The following is a 20,573-nucleotide window of genomic DNA, read 5'->3' on the forward strand; positions in this document are numbered from 1 at the left end:
TAATTAGTAAATTTTTTTTGCTATTAAGTGTGTACATTACATTTTTTCTCAAATTTTTTATTAAAAATAGTACTGGACATTATTTTAACAGTATTATATATCTTCCAGGATTAACTAAGATGATTTAAAAAAAAAAATTATAGTTAAATTATAAAAACACTTAGTATTTTAAGAAGTGAGTATCATACAAAACACATTTTTAAAAAAGAACCACAATGGTACACTTAGTGAATGAAACTGAATCTTAACTAAGTAAATTATTAATTCTTAACAGCTAATATAACTGAACATTAAAACTTTAATCTAAACTGGCAAAACAAGACTAACCAAATTTTAAGTACATGTAAGATATTGATGAAGGAATACATTATTTCTGCAGATTCATTAACAGACAAACAAAATGTAAGAAAAAGTCCAGAAGTAAAATCAATTTCTTTCAAATGAGAATACAGAAATGAAATACATTATTACCCATGGCAGGAAAGATAATGTCTTTTGTATCAACAAGCAACAAGCAACTAGCAATCACATCAAACCTTAAAATTAAAACTTAATTTTAGAAATATAAGCAATAACAAGAGGCAAAATATGTAATCTCCAGCATTATATTTTTGTGATAGATACCTACAATGTCATACATAATTTATGGGTTTTATTAAGGTATTGTGGTTATAAGTTTAATAAAAATATTTCAATAACTACTAGCATACAAGTCTAATTAAAAAAATATAAATCTGCTTATCCTTCATTGGCATGCTGAATGGAAAAACTTTACTTTTATCTACATATATAATGTACAAATAATATTCAATTTAATATGACTTACATCATTTCTACATATCATGAAATGACTATCTTTCACAGAATCCATTAAAACTGAACAATGAGGTGAACAACCAACGCTATCAAGAATTGTCTACAAAAAAAAAAGTAAATTAAATTCACATTACATTTATAGTAATTACATCAATAAAATTAAAAAATTTGCAATTTTAGAATTGACAAAATGGCATCACTGTTACAAATACAATTCAATTTTTTACACTAAGCTTATAGTACACAAAGTTTTATAAGGAGATCTAACAGAAAGTTTCATTGTTTATTTAAATAAACTAATTTTGTTTATGCAACCTAAGTTAGAAACAAACAATTTCTCAAATCATTTATAAAAATTTTACTTAATATTTAAAACTAGATGATTGTTATTATTTTGATTGTTAAACATAAACAATCATAATTAGAAGACTGTTAGATATTACACGTGTGTGTGTGTGTATGTATATATATATATATATATATATATATAAATGAAAAATAAATAAATAATAATGAGGGTCTATCAATAATTAAAGATACAAATTGTTTTGGAGCTAGAATGATTTATTCTATTAATGTTACTTTTTTTCAGCTTCATAATCTCAGCAACATTGATACATTTATCCTGTCTCTGAATCAGCTTACTTATGCCTACTGCAAAGAAATCTTTGCTTTGATGTTGGAACCAATTCAGCACATTTTCTTTACGTTATCATTGTTATTAAACTTCTTACCATATAATGCCTCCTTGAGTGGACAAAACAAATAGAAATCTGATGGAGCTGAGTCAGAACTGTATGGAAAGTGAGGTAATACTTCGCAATGCAATTTGTTTAAGTAACTCAGCCACTGAGGCCAGAGGTTATTGTAAAGCAAAATAATACCTTTGAATCGAGATCCAAGGGAGTTTCAATTCCAGTGCTTGAAACTTACATGAACACTTTCATCCAAAAAGACTAACAGATTACAATTACATTGAGACTACAGATTGTTTACAATGAGTGTTCATGTGAGTTTCAAACACAGGATTGAAACTTCAATTGAATGTCCAGTATGTGGTCGTCATTCATTGAAGTTAGACTGTCTTTAAACTTTTCTTCTCACCTATAAACATTTCTGAGATTCATACAACTTTGTCCATAACATTTGGTTATAAGAGAACAAATGCTAACTGAACAAAAGCTGGAGAACAAAAGCAAAAACTGGATCATTGCTTGTTGTTCAAATAATTTGCAAACAGGTCTTGCAATTGTAAAATGATATTTTTTAAGGCTATAAATAAACTAATTTTACTCAATCAGCTTATCAAACGTCATCACAGGGTTACCAGCTTATTGTTCTGAAAGTGTCATAATCTTCTTATTAACTGTTTTGCCTCCTTAGTTACTTGTCTCTTTAATTATTGAATCACACTCTTAATAATGAAAAATATTAATTACACTGTGTAAAATGATAAAAATTATTTTTATTTCTTACTGTTATTCTAAAAATACTATTAAAATCTTCATTTCATTAGAGGGCTTTCATTTTATCACAGTCAGAAATAGTAAAATGAATTTATTTTGTCAAACAGTTACAGTTATGAAACACGCTGTAGTGAGAAGACTGACTCTCATGGGATATACATATGTCTAAGAGGAATGCGCTGACAATGTACAAGAGTTCAACAGTTGCATACATAGATTAGAGTCAGTTCATGATGAGAAGCAAGCAGATTTGAAATTTTACACAATTGGCTAGTAATAAATTCATCTCTTTTTTGACTACTACTCACAGTTTTGAAATCCCTGTTTATTAATCACTTAATATTTTTTTATTATTTCTTGTTCTTTCCTCTATTTATTTATTTTTTTATGTATAATATATCCTTACTAAGCCGCTTTCTTTCAACATTTTTAAAAACGCCCTTTTCTTTCCATCCTATTTTAGTCTATAAAATAATTCCTTGAGCTCAAGGAATAAATAATAATTCCTTAAGCTTAATAATAATTAATTCCTTGAGCACTAGAGGGCTCAAACCTTAATTGTATTACGAGGGAACTTAATTGTATTACATTGGATTCTGTCCAACCATCAAAAACATTAATATCCTGAATTATAACTTCTTACAAAATGAATTACCCTAAAGACAAAGTCAGACGATTGGATTCCAGGGTGTCTGTCAGTATGAAGCTAAAAGGTGAATTGGAGCATTCAAAGAACCTTTACAAATATAAAAATAAAAAAAAGTATTTTTTTGGAACATAATATTAACTCTTTAATCAAAGTCAGAAAACTTAACCACAGAACTACACACGCTAAATATCTCCATACTTGCACTTCAAGAAACCAGATTCTTAGATGAAGACACTTTTGAATCTGACAGAATTTTTAAGAGAAAAGTTGGCAAAAGCACAATGAAAAACATTTCACATCTTGGAACACCTTTTATGGTCAACAAAAAAATTTAGACTCGGTCATTGACTTCAAAAGTGTAAATGCAAGATTATCACTTCTGACCATCAAATCATTAAATAAAAGATACACAAAGAAAATCTGACAAAGAATTCTGGGAAGAAATCTTCAAAATCCCAGTAAATCAAGTGAAAATTTTGCTAGGAGATTTCAATGCTCAACTTTGCTCTGAAAGAAAATTTTTGGTATTAATGTAGTAGGCAATCTACCACTGTAGTTAGGTAGTTCTTAGATGGAACCACTGAAACGCTATATTGAAATAAAAAATTAAATAAATAAAATTATAAATATAATCTAACCAAATTAACCTAAGCTCGCTTTGCTCACTTACTTTGACTAGCAAGTGAAGGTTAGCGAGCGAAGTAAGTGTGGGTTAAGTTTGGTTAATTACATTCATAATTTTATTTACTTATTTTCTTATTTAAATGTATCATTTCAGTGGCGCCATCTAAGAACTAACTAACTACAGAGGTAAATCGACTACTACTACATTAATACCAAATTTTCTAACATAATTGGTAAACATCCAGCTCACACAAGAACAAACGAGCATGGTGAAAGATTAGTCAAATTCTGTGAACACCTAAATTTCAAAATCATGTCAACAAATTTTAACTTTATCATGTAACCATCTCTCAAAACTGCCACAAAGAAATTCAAAATGACAAGGTCAGGAAAGACATAAATGTAACCTCAGATCTCTCCTAAATCAAGATGAATTTCATACTAATGTCAAAATCCCCAAAACTAATAACAAACACTTTTAAATGAAAAGATGACAGAATTTTAAAATAAACTAAATACAAATAAAAATTGGAATGAAGTCACTCAAAATTTAATTAAACCTGTCCAAGAAATTGCACCATTAAACTTTCACAAAACAACCTGGTGGTAATGCATCTGAAATGCAATTAAAAAGGCTTCTAGCCTGGAAAAAATGGAATAACAAAACTCAAGAAAATCTAGATTAAGCCCAAAAATTATGAAAAAATAACACACCAAACACTAAGGAAAATTAGAAGAAAACTCATGAAAGAACAAATAACAGAAATGGACGAAAACTTCAAGACTATTTTACAGAACATTTAAGAATAAACTCAATGGTTACTCATCTCAAAGTTTTAACTTTAAAACAGAAAATGGCATACTAGCCTTGAACAACAAGGAAAATTGTGAGATCCTGGTTGAATATTTTGAAAAGTTATTAAACTGTGAAAACCCCAAAGAAAAACTGAACTTAAGCTTCACAACACAGAATCCTTACTTTAATTCACCAGACAAGTAAGACATTAAAAATGTGATCAGGTTGCTCAAAAACAATAAAACATCAGGTGAGGATGGTAAAATCACAGAATTATGGAATCTTGCAGATAAGAAATTCCCAACAGAAACAATCAAACTCTTCCAGAAAATTTGGACAGAAGAAAAGATTCCAGATGATTGGCTTGTCGCATTAATTAATCCATTATATAAAAAAGGCTAAAAAACTGAAGTTAATAACGATAGAGGAATCTCACTATTACCTGTCACATATAAAATATTCTCCAAACTACTTCTTAAGAAACCTGAACCGCACATCAACACAAAGTTTGATGAATATCAAGGTAGATGCAGAAGAAATAGATCTTGTACAGAACAAATTCTAAGCCTAAAAATGATATTAAAATATTACAACACAAGGCCAAAAGACATCTTTTTTTATTCAATGATTTTCAAAAGGCTTACAATTCAGTAGATACAGAAACCATATTTGACACATTAAAAGAATACAAATTTGAGCAAAAAATCATACATTTAATTAAACTCGCTTTAACCTACATTAAATCTAAAGTCAAGTTTCTAGGTGAAGTCAGGAAATCACTCCAAATAAAAACAGGACTAAGACAAAGTGAAGGTCTTTTACCAATGCTTTTCAACTTGGTTTTACATAAAGTCAGGAGACATTCTGGGAAAATAATGATTCAAGTTCAAAAACAGGAACAAAGAATCAGAATGTCAAGATTAAATGTCTAGTTTTTTGGGATTACTTTGCACTCTTTGCAGAATCAGAACAAGAAGTAATCAACCGATTACTGAAAGAAGTAGCTGAAGAAAAACAGGCTTGCAGATCTCCTTTACAAAGACAGAAATGATGACAAGTGCCAGTATATAAACCAAAAAGATAATAGAAATAAAGTATGACAAAATTAAGATCACGGGTCATTTTAAATATCTTTGAGAAAAAATTAGTAGAAATAGAACAGATAGACTGACACAAATTAGAACTAAACTTTCTGCACTTTCTAAAATATCTGCTACAAAAAAAAACACACCTTCATTAAATGTAAAATTGAGGAAAACATTATAGTGCAGCTGCAAGACCAGAAATATTGTACGGTGTGGAAACTACAAATATAACTGGAGTAGAAAATCTACTTAAGATGGAAGAATTTTAAGAAAGATTTATGGTCCAAGAAAGCCACAGACTGAGATCAAGACTTGGAGAGCTGCATCAAACCAGTCATTTGACTGGTTTGATGCAGCTCTCCAATATTCCCTATCTAGTGCTAGTCGTTTCATTTCAGTATACCCTCTACATCCTACATCCCTAAAAATTTGTTTTACATATTCCAAACGCGGCCTGCCTACACAATTTTTCCCTTCTACCTGTCCTTCCAATATTAAAGCGACTATTCCAGGATGCCTTAGTATGTGGCCTATAAGTCTGTCTCTTCTTTAAACTATATTTTTCCAAATGCTTCTTTCTTCATCTATTTGCCGCAATACCACTTCATTTGTCACTTTATCCACCCATTTGATTTTTAACATTCTCCTATAGCACCACACTTCAAAAGCTTCTAATCTTTTCTTCTCAGATACTCCGATTGTCCAAGTTTCACTTCCATATAAAGCGACACTCCAAACATACACTTTCAAAAATCTTTTCCTGACATTTAAATTAATTTTTGACGTAAACAAATTATATTTCTTACTGAAGGCTCGTTTAGCTTGTGCTATTCGGCATTTTATATTGCTCCTACTTCGTCCATCTTTAGTAATTCTACTTCCCAAATAACAAAATTCTTTTACCTCTGTAATCTTTTCTCCTCCTATTTTCACATTCAGTGGTCCATCTTTGTTATTTCTACTACATTTCATTACTTTTGTTTTGTTCTTGTTTATTTTCATGCGATAGTTCTTGCGTAGGACTTCATCTATGCCGTTCATTGTTTCTTCTAAATCCTTTTTACTCTCGGCTAGAATTACTATATCATCAGCAAATCGTAGCATCTTTATCTTTTTACCTTGTACTGTTACTCCGAATCTAAATTGTTCTTTAACATTATTAACTGCTAATTCCATGTAAAGATTAAAAAGTAATGGGGATAGGTAACATCCTAGTCGGACTACCTTTCTTATTACGGCTTCTTTCTCATTTTCTTCAATTATTACTGTTGCTGTTTGGTTCCTGTACATGTTAGCAATTGTTCTTCTACCTCTGTATGTGAACCCTAATTTTTTTTTAAATGCTGAACATTTTATTCCAGTTTACGTTATCGAATGCCTTTTCTAGGTCTATAAATGCCAAGTATGTCAGTTTGTTTTTCTTTAATCTTCCTTCTACTATTAATAAAATAATATAATATTAAATAAATATTAACTATTAATAAAATATATTAAAGTGAAAAACGGAATAAAACAATAAATAATTTCAGTACAAGTAAGTATTTAACAATAATTATTTTTTTATTTCTTGAAATACAAGATTTCTTGTGACAATTTCTTAATCTTTTACTCACTTAAAGTGATGAGATAAATAAAATTAAGATAGAGATAAGAGCCCACAAAGAGCAAAGAAAAATTACAAGGACTAATAAAAGACCAAGAAATTATAAATTATATATTTATACAGAAAATTTTTAAAAAGAAATTAACCATAATTAGTTTAAAAAACTTCCACAATTTGCATTATGAAAGAAAAATTAATTCTGGCATAGTTATTATCCCTATGTAGAAAAGGTTGAGTTTTAAACTGAATTAAAATTTCTTCTTTTCTACATAATTGTTCTTCAAGTCATAATTTGTTTGAAAAATATACGTAGGAACTATGGAAAATTGTACATAAAAAGTGTGGTTTCTCTTTGTTCTTTCTGCTTTGTTAATTTCAACATTCCATAACTACAGTTAACTATTAAAAAAAACCAATGATCACGTCAATGCTGATTAATGACCACTAATTAGAGTTTAAGAACAATTGATCCATTGTTTTAATATTTCAATCATTTTTTCTTACAGTTGGTTATATTAGACCGATTGAAATAACTTATTTAAAGTTGATGTCGTCTAAAGTTGATGTCAAAAAGAGTTGTGGTTATTTAAGACACAGAAAGGTATACTTTCACCAACTTCCGTCAAAATTAAATTATTTTTGCAGAAATGAAAAATAAAACAAAAACAAATTTCACATTTTTCTCAGAAATTTCTAGGTCGTGTTAAAAAGTGACCTCTAAAAAATACTGTAGAATTTTGCATGATCTACAACTTCTGTATTAGAAAATTTTTAAACCCCCAAATCACCCCTCCACCACCGCCACTCATACATTTATTATTTTTATGTGTATTATAAGCCCCTTCACCATTTCCACTATAATCTGTATTTATTAACTAACTTTAACCAAAATAAAATAGTTACAACAAATAGAATTTGAGTAGGTACCTGTAATTTTTTGTGTTCAATATACAGTCTCGAGAAACATATTTAGGCCTTTTATTTGCAACACAAGCAGCTGTAGTAACCCATTTAAATGTTAGTTGATATTTATTGTTCTCTATCAGAATCGGGTTAATATACTAAAATAAATTTATTAATTAAGAAATCTAATTCAGAGTTATACTAATGTTTCATATCTATCTTTACACAGTATAATACTGTAGTACAAAAGACATAAACCATCTGTGAACAATGCGTACTACTGATACAAGGCAAAAAGTACAGACTATAATTTAAGATAAATGTAAATTCCAGTGTGAAATTTAAGATTTCAGGACTAAATACTTAATTGAATAAACATAGGTTGACCTTTAAACGCAAGCTAAAATTAAAATATTCTGTGTTTTCTATATTGTATTATAAAATTAAAATACTAGTAATAATATTATATTAGAAATAAAAGTAACAAAATGAATAACTTAACAACATATTTTCCTATAATTGTTATAACTTTTGTAATTCACAAACAAAATAAAAATTATTCTTTTTTTTTAATATAAGTTTTCTGAAACTGAAAGGTATAACCTCTTGCACATTTTAGTGGATATGGAATGAATGGCACATGTATAACACAGCTACTTGGTTGATTTTCATAGTCCATTTTACTTTCTAATAATTAAATCAGGTCAATACACTGCTGAAATGAAGAGCATTATTTAATGAATATTATGCTGTTATGGATAAATACAACGATTTTAAAAGCTGCTAGTGTACTTTTGTTTTACAAAACAATCACTTAATGATTGCACTTAACTGGAAGATCCTGTTTCAAATACAGTCATGCTGGATGTTTTTCATAAGTAACAAAACTTCCACAATGTATTCCTAACAAATTTTAAGCTTATATAAATTAATTACTTAAAAAAAAAACTTGAACATAACATACTCATGTCACAGACGAGTTGGGTTTGGTGGTGATCAATAATGGACAGCACCTACCCTAGTGATGGTAAACAGATGCTCGTTTGTGGATGTCACGTTTGTCTCGCCGAGATTGGGAGAGATCGTGGAGATGAGTGGTGAAGAGAAGTCATTGAGCGACCATTTCTTTGTTTGGTCTGAAATTGGGGACGGTTTGTCTTGTAGCATGGTGGCTGATAACAGGAGATTATGTCCGAAAGAGGGCCTAGCCAGGCTTAAGAAGTTGGTGAAAGAGCGCCCTTGTCATCTGAAAAATATCTCCCCCCAGCACCCTGACGAAGGCGGTATCAAAAACAACAGAAGAGTCACTGGACCATACAAGTCCGCAAAGAAAGATGTATATTGGTGGACTGTTCGGGTTGCGGATGCGAGAAGGTGCTGTATTACGGCCAGGAGACAGCTGGAACGGGCCAGGAGAAGGTGATATCGTGAGGACACCCTCTAATGCAGAAAGGAACTGGCCGAAAAAAGGAGCGCTTACAGGAGTGAAATACAGGAGAGCTCCTGGACATGTTGGAGAACAACATATGGGGTGACGCCTTCCAAATTGTAATTGGTAGATTTGGTAGAAGACGTTACCCATTCTTGCCGAGGAGGTTCTTAGGAACAAATTGGTGTTTTGTTCCTTAGAGGTGACTGACTCATCTATAGAGAGATAACTGCAGTGGATATCCCTGTATTGGCGAGCTGCGACAGGCGGAAGGGAGGCTGAAAGCTAAAAGGAGCCTCGACCGGGTTACTAACAAGGTTGTGGCTGCAACGGTGGAATTTGCTGCGGACCAACTGCTGGCGGCCTTTAACCGAGTACTCCTGGATGGTTGTTTGCCACCATAATGGAAGGAGGCCAGGGTGTTTCTACTGAGAAAGGTTGGAGAAAAGGTGAAGGAAAGGCGGGAGGCCCAGTCGGATACCGACCTCTTTGCCTGTTAAGTTATCTAAGCAAACTCTTCAAGAGGCTGTTGGCGGAGCGTCTCCGAGATGAAGTAGAACGGAAAGGAGGCCTTAGTGAATGACAATATGGATTCAGGAGAGTGTGGACAACGGAGGATGCCATAGCTAGGGTGATGAAGATTGTTGATCAGGCTGCAGCGGGTTCTTGGAGAACGAGGTGCATCCCTGCGGTGGTGATGTTGGATGTCAAGAATGCAATCAACTCACTGCCGTTCGGGTGCATCATGGATGAGTTGATTCAGAGCGATATCAGCCCATATCTGGTGCGAGTCCTTTACGACTGTTTTATTAGCAGGAAGATAATTGGTCATGCAGAAGGTAAAGAGGTTACAACTAGTATGGAGCGCGGTGTCCCGCAGAGTTCGATAATTGGACCGATCATGTGGAACCTAGCATATGATGGGTCCTCAGGTTGCGGTATCCTGAGGAAGTTTCGATTACCGGTACTGCCGATGAGGTCTCCATGGTATTAGTCGCCTGAACAAAAGAAAAGATCATCTGGAAAGGTGAACGAGCTATTCCATTGTTCAACAGATGGTTGGCGGGCCACGGCATTAGCCTCGCTGCAGAAAAAACGAAGCTGCTGGGAGTCGGGAGAAGGCGACTCTTCCCTATCAGGCTACAGGTAAGGGGGGGGTCGTTATCGAGCCGGTCAGTAGAGCCAAATACCTGGGGGTTTGGCTTGAAAGCCGGAGAGCCTTTCAAGATCATGTCAGGGAGGCAGTCGACAAGGCAGGTAGAACAGTGTCGACTGTCTCAAGGCTCATGACCAAAATTGAGCCGAGCTCATCAAAAAGGAGGGTGCTGGCAGTGGTGGCTCGGCCCGTTGCCTTGTATGCCGTGTCAGTGTGGAGGAGGGCGTTATGGACGAAGTGGCCGTTCGGAGGCTTGCGGACTGCAGTGCCGACTGGCAATCGGTGTTGCTAGGGCTTACCGTACGGTCTCTACAGCCAGTCCTGGTGATTGCCTCGCTCCCCCTATGGAGTTCTTGGCGGAAGAACGAGGTTCGGAAAAGAGAAGGAATAACAAAGAGTATGGCCAGGAAGGGGACGACAGAGCACTGGCAGGAGAAATGGACTGGACGAAGAGGTTAATACCAGATATCAGGCCTTATCTCAGACGTGAGCACGGGGAACTTACATTTGTGCTAACCCAATTGTTATCGGGGCATGGTAGCTTTAACCTATATGGCAGGAAGAGACGGTCATCTGAAAGCTGCTTGTATTGTGGAGAGCAGGATACCGCAGAACACACTGTCTTCCAGTGCCCAAGGTGGGAGGAAGACAGGATGATGATGCGGACACAGTTGGGAGAGATTACCGCAGATAATAGTGGAGGCAATGCTTCACGGTGAACAGAACTGGTCAATAGTCAGTACAACCGAAAGAAGACCCTGGAAGAAGTGGAAGATAAGGGTGTTAGTGTTAGGGCAGGGAGGACAGCCCCATTCAGGAGGGGTGGGATGCTCTAGCATACTACCTTCAGTGATTGAACGGGGACTCCTGGGGTCCTTAGGTGGGAAAAAGAAAGACCGAGACCCAGTCTGGGGACCCCGGATTAGTGGCACACGCTTATTAAAAGTCCAAGACCCAGCCACTGGGAGGGTGCTGTCAGGAACAGCATAGCTGGGTCGGCATGGCCTCCTTGGGGAGTAGAAACAACTGACACCCTCAAGGGCGTGTTATACAGGATCTACCTTGACAGCAAACATTAAAGACTTTACCCTCTCATTCTAATCGGTTTGTGAAGCATTGCCATTGCGTGTGAAAGTGTTAATGTGAATGCAACAAGATCCATTTGTTGTCGTTCACAATAGTTGAGAATTACAAGAAGTTAGTTGCTGTGAATTCTCGTGAAAGATGTTTTTATGTAAGATTACAAAATTCAGTCAACTGGATAATTGAATCCACCTTATCATTTCAACAGAAACAGTTTGTTGATTGGTTTTAATCGAGAAAAAATACAAACGATGATTTTTCAAAGGAAATCATCTTTAGTGACAAGAGGCAATTTCACTTTCTTTGGGGGCCTTGTAAACAAACAAAATGCCACAATTAAAAAACAGAAAACAATCAAGAAACCCATGACAAGATGATGTAATGTACCCTTGAGACCAAACAGTATACAACTGTTGAGTGATCGGAGCTTATTTTTTTGTAAGATGGAAATTCCACGACAGTGAACCGCAATGACAGGGAACGATACCTGAATGTGGTACAAACTTTTTGTGGTGTATTTGAATGGTCTGTTCTGGCATTACTATATGAAGTTCTTATGTGTAATGATTTATCGTAACATTTCTTGAAATGAGTATGTAGATTAACTTTGCAAAACCATAAAGTAAAATATTTTATTTCAGCTTGGTGATGATAAATTGCTAAGAGATGTTTAAAATGGATTTCACATATAATACTGAAATAGATTTAGAGATTATAACCTAAATAAAATCTAGAAAAAGTTCTTATAGTAATGATTGCTCCATTATTATTTACAAATAATTAATGTAAGCAGACAGATTTTAAAAGAAATAGACACTTGTAATTGTAATATAAGAAAGGATATAAAGGAACATTATTTTAATGAACCTAAGACCGATATTCATGGAGAAACTACTGATGACATTAATAACAGTGATTACACATGCACTTTTATGAAAAGGGTAAACTTTTTTCTTTACTCCATTGCAGAGTTCCTTTCCTTCCCCAACAATAAATAACTTTTAACTAAATAATAGGTTAGGAAGTTGTAGTTTAAAATTAATTAAGGTTATCTTTGACTCGTCCGATACTGAATATTGAGTCATCAGGGAAGGTGAAAAAAAAAATCGGGCCAAACAACAGAACAATTTTAGCATTAGTTTTCTGCCTGCGAGAAAGGGACATAACGGTTTACATTGTCATTTATAATAATTAACCTAACCGTCAAAAAATCTTCCCACTAATTCAGGTACAATGATCTTTTCACAAAAAGTATATTAGACAGGTAAGATTTTAAGTTAAACAGATTAGTCAAATTAAATTTAAGGTTTCCTTTTTGTTTACAAGGGAGCAAAACAGTTAAGCTAGAAAGGTTAAAGCAGTATAAGCATAAAAATGTAATTAAGATCGATACAGTTTTAAGATGAATCTGATAGCAGAGCCAAGCAATTGTGGAATGTAAAAAGAATTGCAAGTAACACCGGGAGGCTTTGGCCTTCTTATAATACAAAAATTCATACTGAATATTAACAGGGTTATAATTACTTTTTAACAGACCGATTTATAATGTTCTGAAAAATCACTAATGCTATTACTGTAATAAAAATTAATATACAGTTTAGAATTAACTTTATATAAAGTGTTTATTTTTCAAAACTATAAATTAATGTATAATTTATAATTATACATATGTAATTGTTCTATTTAAAAATGATTTGGAGGAAATGCTGATCATCGTGCTAGAACAAAAACCCGAGTAGAAAATGAAAAAAATAAAACGATTAATTAAATGAGATATGAGAGAAGATTGTGGTGGGTTTTAAAAATTATACTCCTTGATTCAAACTTTGATTAGTTCAAGGAATAGGAGGCATTATTGTAGTGACAGAGTGGCATTCTTTTAACTAATGTTGCCTTTATAATGGCTACTGCTATTAACCAGATTGAATAAGTTAATTATTTTAGGAGTTTAACTTTACGAATAATATGAAAAGTAAAAGTACTGATACTACATTATACATCTGTAAACCATGTCAATCCCCTGAAGAAGGGTCCAAAGCAAACTGGCTCAAGCTCAGGAGAAATTTCACGAAGAAAAGTAATCGACTAATATCATATACAGAGTGATTCAGGAGGATAAGGCAATACTTTGACAACTCATTCTAGAGGCTAAAAATAAGAAAAAAGTTCATATAAACATAGGTCCGAAAACGCTTCGTTAGCGAGTTATTCAGGGTGAAAGATTTTGCCCGAGTTTCAGTTCCTCCGGGTAAATTAAGGCTTTCTGAAATTCTGGGAAGGTCAATTAAGGGGCAAATTTAATTGTTTCTTATGGGGTTTGAGCTGGGAAATCGAAAAAATAGGTCCCAGAACTGTATCTCTCCTATTTTCTAAGATATCCCATGTAAAACGTCAAAAATAGGGTCAAAAAACACATTTGTTTACGTTTGACGTACAATAACGTTGTTAAATTGGCGATAAATCATACATTTTTTAAACGTAAATTGTAGAGAATTTAATTATAAGAAGATTGATGTAAATAATGACAACAAAAAAGAAATAAAATTTTAAACATGTCGACTTTTATTAACAACAAAACCGACGAAAACTTAGAAGAAAATGTTACAAAAAAAGAAATGTTAAATGTGTAGGAGCTCTATCAAGTTGGTAATACATTTCAATTTGTTTTGCTAAGGGGATATTTTCCGGCGATATAATAAATTCATTACGTAAAAATTCCAGATAATTTCTCCCTGTGACCCGATGTTGTAGTATGAAAGGACCGATTAATTGGTAGTCTATGATACCGCACCAAACATTCACTGAAAATCGTTGCTGGAAATTTTTTTCCACTGTAGCATGTGGGTTTTCTTCAGACCACCGATGCGCATTCCGTGTGTTGTTTATTCCGTTACGAGTGAATGTAGCTTCATCCGAAAATAGTATAAATGCAATTAAATGTTGATTCCTACCAACCCGTTGAGAAAACCGCAGCCGGCTGGCGTACTCACCATGCTGGAGATGCTGCACTTTCTGAATATGAAAAGGATACAATCCATTATTATTTAATGTCCTCCATATTCTACTTTGTGAAATATCGAGCCGTGTTGCAATTAATCGTGTGCTCGTTACTGGACTACGTTGAACCATCTGCTGAATGTTTTCACCTTCATCAACAAGATTTGCTTGTTGTTCAGATGAAATATGAGCGCTGGGAAGTGTACCGTTCTCACGAAGATTATTAAAAATTCTAATAAATACTTTACGATTTGGTACAACACGACCAGGATAACTATGTCACCCACCGGGTTGGTCTAGTGGTTAACGCGTCTTCCCAAATCAGCTGATTTGGAAGTCGAGAGTTACAGCGTTCAAGTCCTTGTAAAACCAGTTATTTTTACACGGATTTGAATACTAGATCGTGGATACCGGTGTTCTTTGGCGGTTGGGTTTCAATTAACCACACATCTCAGGAACGGTCGAACTGAGAATGTACAAGACTACACTTCATTTACACTCACACATATCATTCTCTGAAGTATTATCTATCGGTAGTTACCGGAGGCTAAACAGGAAAAAGAAAGTTCAACCATTCCTGAGAGTGGTTAATTTGAAATCCAACCAACAATGAACGTATCCACGATTCGAATACATATCATCCTCATTCATCCTCTGAAGAATTATCTAAACGGTAGTTACCGGAGGCTAAACAGGAAAAAGAAAGAAAAGTAAAATTTATTACCATAAAATATAAAAGAATGAATAAAAAATACATCAAATCTGTTAAGAGTTATTTTGGTCAAAAAAGTTCTTCATTATAAATGAAAAAATAGTAAAAGGAGTGTGAAGTAAAAATGAAGAAACAAAAGAGGCATCAATGTTCTCAAACTATAGTACTTAGTAACGTCAAAGAAATGAATAAAATGAAAATAAGGTATACAAACTCTTACTTGTACTGATACTCCCAGCACTAAAAACTACATCTCCATTTGAAGAACTGTTTTTAACACAAATGAATGTATCTTGGAGACGTTTAGATTGTATTTTTTACAGAATGAAAAGTACATCTTGACTTTGTAATCTACATTATCTGCATTATCGTCTACAATAAAATCAGTTGTCTAAACTGTAACAAACAATTTAAATTTTCAGTCGAATTAAAAAAAATTAAGATCTACATCACCAATAAACAGGATGCTAACTTTGCTCTTTCTTGACACTTTTACAGGCTTCTGACAACAATCAATAAAAATCAGTTCAATAATTCTAGTTCTTGAGAGGAACAAAATAACATAAATACAGTTATCATAAAAGAATGGTGCGGTTTTTAACATGGTTTAAATTAAAACAGAATTACTTACAGTTTATGTTTTTTATTTTTCAAATTTGTCGTCTCAAACATTTTTATACATAATTAATAAATTTCAATATGTGCGCCCTTAGTCGCTCGACAAATGTCCAAACGATACTCAACTTCTCTCCAAACATAGTTAATATTTCTTCGTTATTGGTTGTCATTGCTTCATTAATCCTGGTTTTTAAGCGGTTTAGGTCGCGAATTTTTTGCGTATAAACAACGCTTTTGATGTACCCACACAAGAAAAAATCGCAAGGTGTCAGGTCGGGACTCCTTGGAGGCCAAGTACGGGTCCTTGCCGGCCTATCCATCGATCTCCAAATTTTTCGTTCAAAGCGTCCGTGACCGACGCATTGAAGTGCGGGGGAGCACCTTCTTGTTGGAAATGAAGTCGATGAATGTTTTCGAGTTCATCCGGCTGAGGAAAGCAATAATCGGTTAACATGTCAAGATACACGACTCCATTAATTGTTTTTTCAGCAAAGAAGAAAGGCCCTATTACACGATTTTTCATCACACCACACCAAACATTAACTTTAGGCGAATCGCGTTGTTTCTTGATAATTGCGTGTGGGTTTTCAGAGCCCCATATTAGTGAATTGTGTCTGTTAACGCATCCATTCACGTGGAATGTAGCTTCGTCTGTAAAAATTATATCGTCTAAAAATGTTTCGTTTTCACTTATTCTGTTCAACATTTCAACAACGAAATTGTAACATTTTACACCATCATCGGGTTTCAATTCCTGCAGTATCTGGATTTTATAAGCGTGTAATTTCAGTTTTTTACGTAAAACTTTGTGAACTGTTGATTTTGGAATACCTAATTCGACGCTTCGACGGGGGATGGACTTCCCAGGACTTCTAATCGCCGATCTTCTAATTAGTTGAACCGTTTCGTCCGGTACACTCGGTCTGCCGGTTGATTTCTGTTTCTTAACCGATCCGGTTTCTTCGAATCGTTTGAACCGACGCGTTATGTTATTTTTGTGCGGCGGATCTCTTCCGAATTCACGTCGAAACGCGCGTTAAACTAAAATTACGGATTTTAATTCGACCATCAATAAAACACACTTTGCTTTGTCTTTATCCGAGAACATAGTAACTCGCTAAACTCACCGTTGCGGTGAGTATTGTTGTTACAACAATACAATAACTGACGTTGTGGTTACAACTGCTGATAAACAAACTTTTGGGTTGGAGGCTTTTAGGGATAGCAATATAACACCTAGAAATTTCCCTACAATCTTCCTATGAATTACTGAAACCGCACCATTCTTTTATGATAACTCTGTATTTATACAATATACAGAAAGTGTAGATTATAACTAAAAGGAGGATTATGTATAACTGTTCTAAACTCTTGCAAACTGCAATCAAAAAAACATAATTCAAAAATGCTAATAACTTTTACAATACACAGCACAAATTCAATAACAGAAAGAAAATTATAATTTTAAGAAAAAGATTTGTTTTTATTTTAAAAAAAAGCCACGTCCCCGGTCGCACGGGTTACTGTCCCCCGGTGGCCACCCCCACCAGCGGGATCCCAAATCGAATCGCAAATAACACCAATATAACCGTGGCACGATGACAATGCGCCTACCTCCAACCGAGCCTAGTCACCCGTGATCCTACCACGATCGAGTACTTCGATTAAACTTCCTCTGCAGACCTACGTACCGCAAGGGCGCGAAGAAAACCAGCCACTATAGACCACACTAGTCGCGGATCATCCAGTTAATATCGAGATCCAGAAAGGAATGTATTCTTTCAAGTTCCCTAACAGTTTGTGAACGTTCGACCTCTTATCGGGGACAGACGTAGAGGAGTGGTCCACTGTATCATCAGTCCTGCAATCCGGGCATTGACTCGAATCCACCAAAAGAAACCCGGAAAGGCATCATGCCCGGAGACAAACTGTGCGATATACCGATTGGGGGAGACCCATCCAATCGTACCTAAATCAGGCACTATAGGAAATATACCATGGGAGTAGCGACCTGTGGGGGATTCGTCCCACCTGACCTGCCAAGACGCAAGTCCTGGGTCTTCAATCTCCTGCTTTCGTTCTGACGTCAATAGGTTATTTACCTTGGAAATATAGCGTTCCCTACGCTTATTAGCCAAGATATCTATTAGTTTGACTCCGGCTATAAGACAGACTGTCTCCCACGAGACTGTTCTATAACAGGCAGCAAGAGGAGTCGCTGGGCCCGCAGCAAAATGTCCGCGCAATACCTAAAAGCCATGCGGTGAGCCCAGACAGGCACAGCATACAGCATAATAGCTTCACTGACACATTCGTAAAGGATACACACGGTACAGTAATTCAACCCCCGATCGGGATGAATGGCTCTACGGATTCCATAAAAACCAACGGGCGGCCTTTTTTGTAACATACTGTAGATGTTCCTCGAATCGAAAATTTTCATCAAGGATAACACCCGGGTATTTTTGAGCCGTAACGTACCGAACGAGGTGACCAGCCATCCGAACCCGGATCGGTCGGGAAGCAGCCGATCGACCCTTAAGCAACATCATTGTCGTTTTCTCTGGGCTGAGAATCATCTTTTGTTGGAGACTCCACAGTCGGAGTGTCTCACAAGCTCGAGCAGCTCGGAACTTTACCTCGTTACGGGAATCCCCTTCAATCAGTAGCAGCGCGTCGTCAGCAAAAGCAACGATACGATAACCACGTGGCAACCTTAAACGTAACATGGAATCGAATTCTATGATCCAAAGTAGGGGACTCAGAACACCGCCCTGAGGGCATCTTTTAATTAGGGTCTTACGGACCTCCAAGCCGCCATCACGCAGGGAAACGGTCCGATGGCTGAAATAACTTGAGAGCACTTCTAATTCATTTCGTGTACATTTACGCTTCTGAATCTGAAACAGGGCAGAGGGCCAACAAAAGTAATTAAGTGCCCCGGATATGTCCAGAAAAATCCCTAATACATATTTACATGGACTAGAGGAAGCTATATCCAACATCTTTAGTACGGCACCCTCAGTTCTTAGCTGTTCTTATTTTATTATTTTGAAAAAAATAATAAAAATGCATGCTATTAACAAATATACACGAACCTTTTTCCAACGTTTTGGTAGAAAAATTGAGCAGGATGAATTCGTAACTTATTTTACTTAAAAAAAAACTTTTTAAAATTTGTTATATAGATTCCTTCAGCGATTTACAAATACACTTAAAAATGACTGCATTTCCTGTAAAATGAGACGTCTTGCGTTAATTTGTCTTCATTGAAAAATATGTTACTACCTAGGATCGGCGAACTTGGAAACAATGTGCGGGTATTATTTGAAGCGTGTGTCCGATAAAAATAAAAAGTACGAGCAAAGAATGCGTCCCAAGAATATTGCGTTTTGGGACAGTGTTCTTCTAGGAAATATGTACTAGAGGACGTTTCAGTGGAGATGGTGTGAACAGGAGATAAAGTGACATTATTTATCGATAAAATTGTAAGCGACTTTCTTTTGTAAATATTAAAAATAAATAAAACTTGCGTTACTTATTGATTTTGTAATTATTAATCTGTTCTATAATATATATTTAATTTTATAAAAGCTATTGTAGAATTCACAGTAGAGTCGAAATTGTTTGGCGATTTATAATTTAATTATTTTACAAGTAAAAAGTTAGAGTAAACAAATTGTAGTTATACGTACTTTTACGTTTGCTATATCTCAACAACTTTGGCGAATCGCAAACACGCGACAATATTATAAAATCAAACGTTATTTATAGCGGTGGCACATTGATATTTATAAAGGAACACATTGAAAGCGAGATGATTAAAATTAAGGCGTATTTGAATATCTACATACACATGTATGAAACTAAATTATTATGCGATACAAAAGCTAGGAAAGAAATCTGGACGACTATTAAAGGATTTGATAGAAGTAACAAACGAATATCTGAAATTATTAAATTATATCGTACAGTGAAACGCACTAGTTATAAAAATAAGATTAAAACATCTAAGAGACAAAAAGGATGTTACTTTAAATATCGGCAATGTTGCTGAAAGTGTAAATAAAATTAACGTTTATGTTTTGCAAAAACTAACACGACTGAATTAAACTCTCTAGTTTTTATTAATAGTAAAGTTATATGAGGAGACTTTCACATGTTTGATCGATTTTAACGTGAAATAATTATGAATTTTTATCTAAGTGTTAAACGATAAAAAGGCTAAACATAATACGAACTATATATTGGGCCTGGAAATCGTCTACAAATAAACCCACTGCCTTTGTCCTTTGGCCAAACGCTTAAATAGATATTTATTATTAAACCGTTTCATTTTATTTTTTCATGTATTTACATATATTTTTTAATTTGTTTCGTAAAATAATCGGTCACAAATTGAGGTAAATGTGTTACACCGCTTTAATACAATTAACATATAATCTTCATTCTACTTTTTAAATTGTTTTTGAAAACAATTTGTTTAATCGTTTTAAATTTATTTTTCTAGATTTCATTTCTGCGGTAATCTAAGATAGTTTTTTTATTCTTATATTTCTAATAATTTTTTATTATATAAAATGTTCGATACTACATAAAATTACTGTTAAAAACGTATAAATGTGTATTCAGCTAC

At 34.4% G+C, this 20,573-nt stretch overlaps 1 protein-coding gene across 1 annotated transcript in view; it reads right to left on the bottom strand.

The window, feature by feature from the left end:
• Positions 1–20,573, bottom strand: part of LOC142330958 (vacuolar protein sorting-associated protein 11 homolog) — a 117,783-nt gene that overhangs the window by 73,992 nt on the left and 23,218 nt on the right. Inside the window, exons 2-3 of the mRNA XM_075376423.1 lie at positions 15,540–15,566; positions 827–916 (exon numbers count right to left, since the gene is read on the bottom strand). Of these exons, the coding sequence (XP_075232538.1) occupies positions 827–916; positions 15,540–15,566 (117 nt within the window). The remainder of the gene's footprint in view (positions 1–826; positions 917–15,539; positions 15,567–20,573) is intronic.

This window comes from Lycorma delicatula, chromosome 10 (genome assembly GCF_047948215.1).
Source record: "Lycorma delicatula isolate Av1 chromosome 10, ASM4794821v1, whole genome shotgun sequence".
Taxonomy (NCBI): domain Eukaryota; kingdom Metazoa; phylum Arthropoda; class Insecta; order Hemiptera; family Fulgoridae; genus Lycorma; species Lycorma delicatula.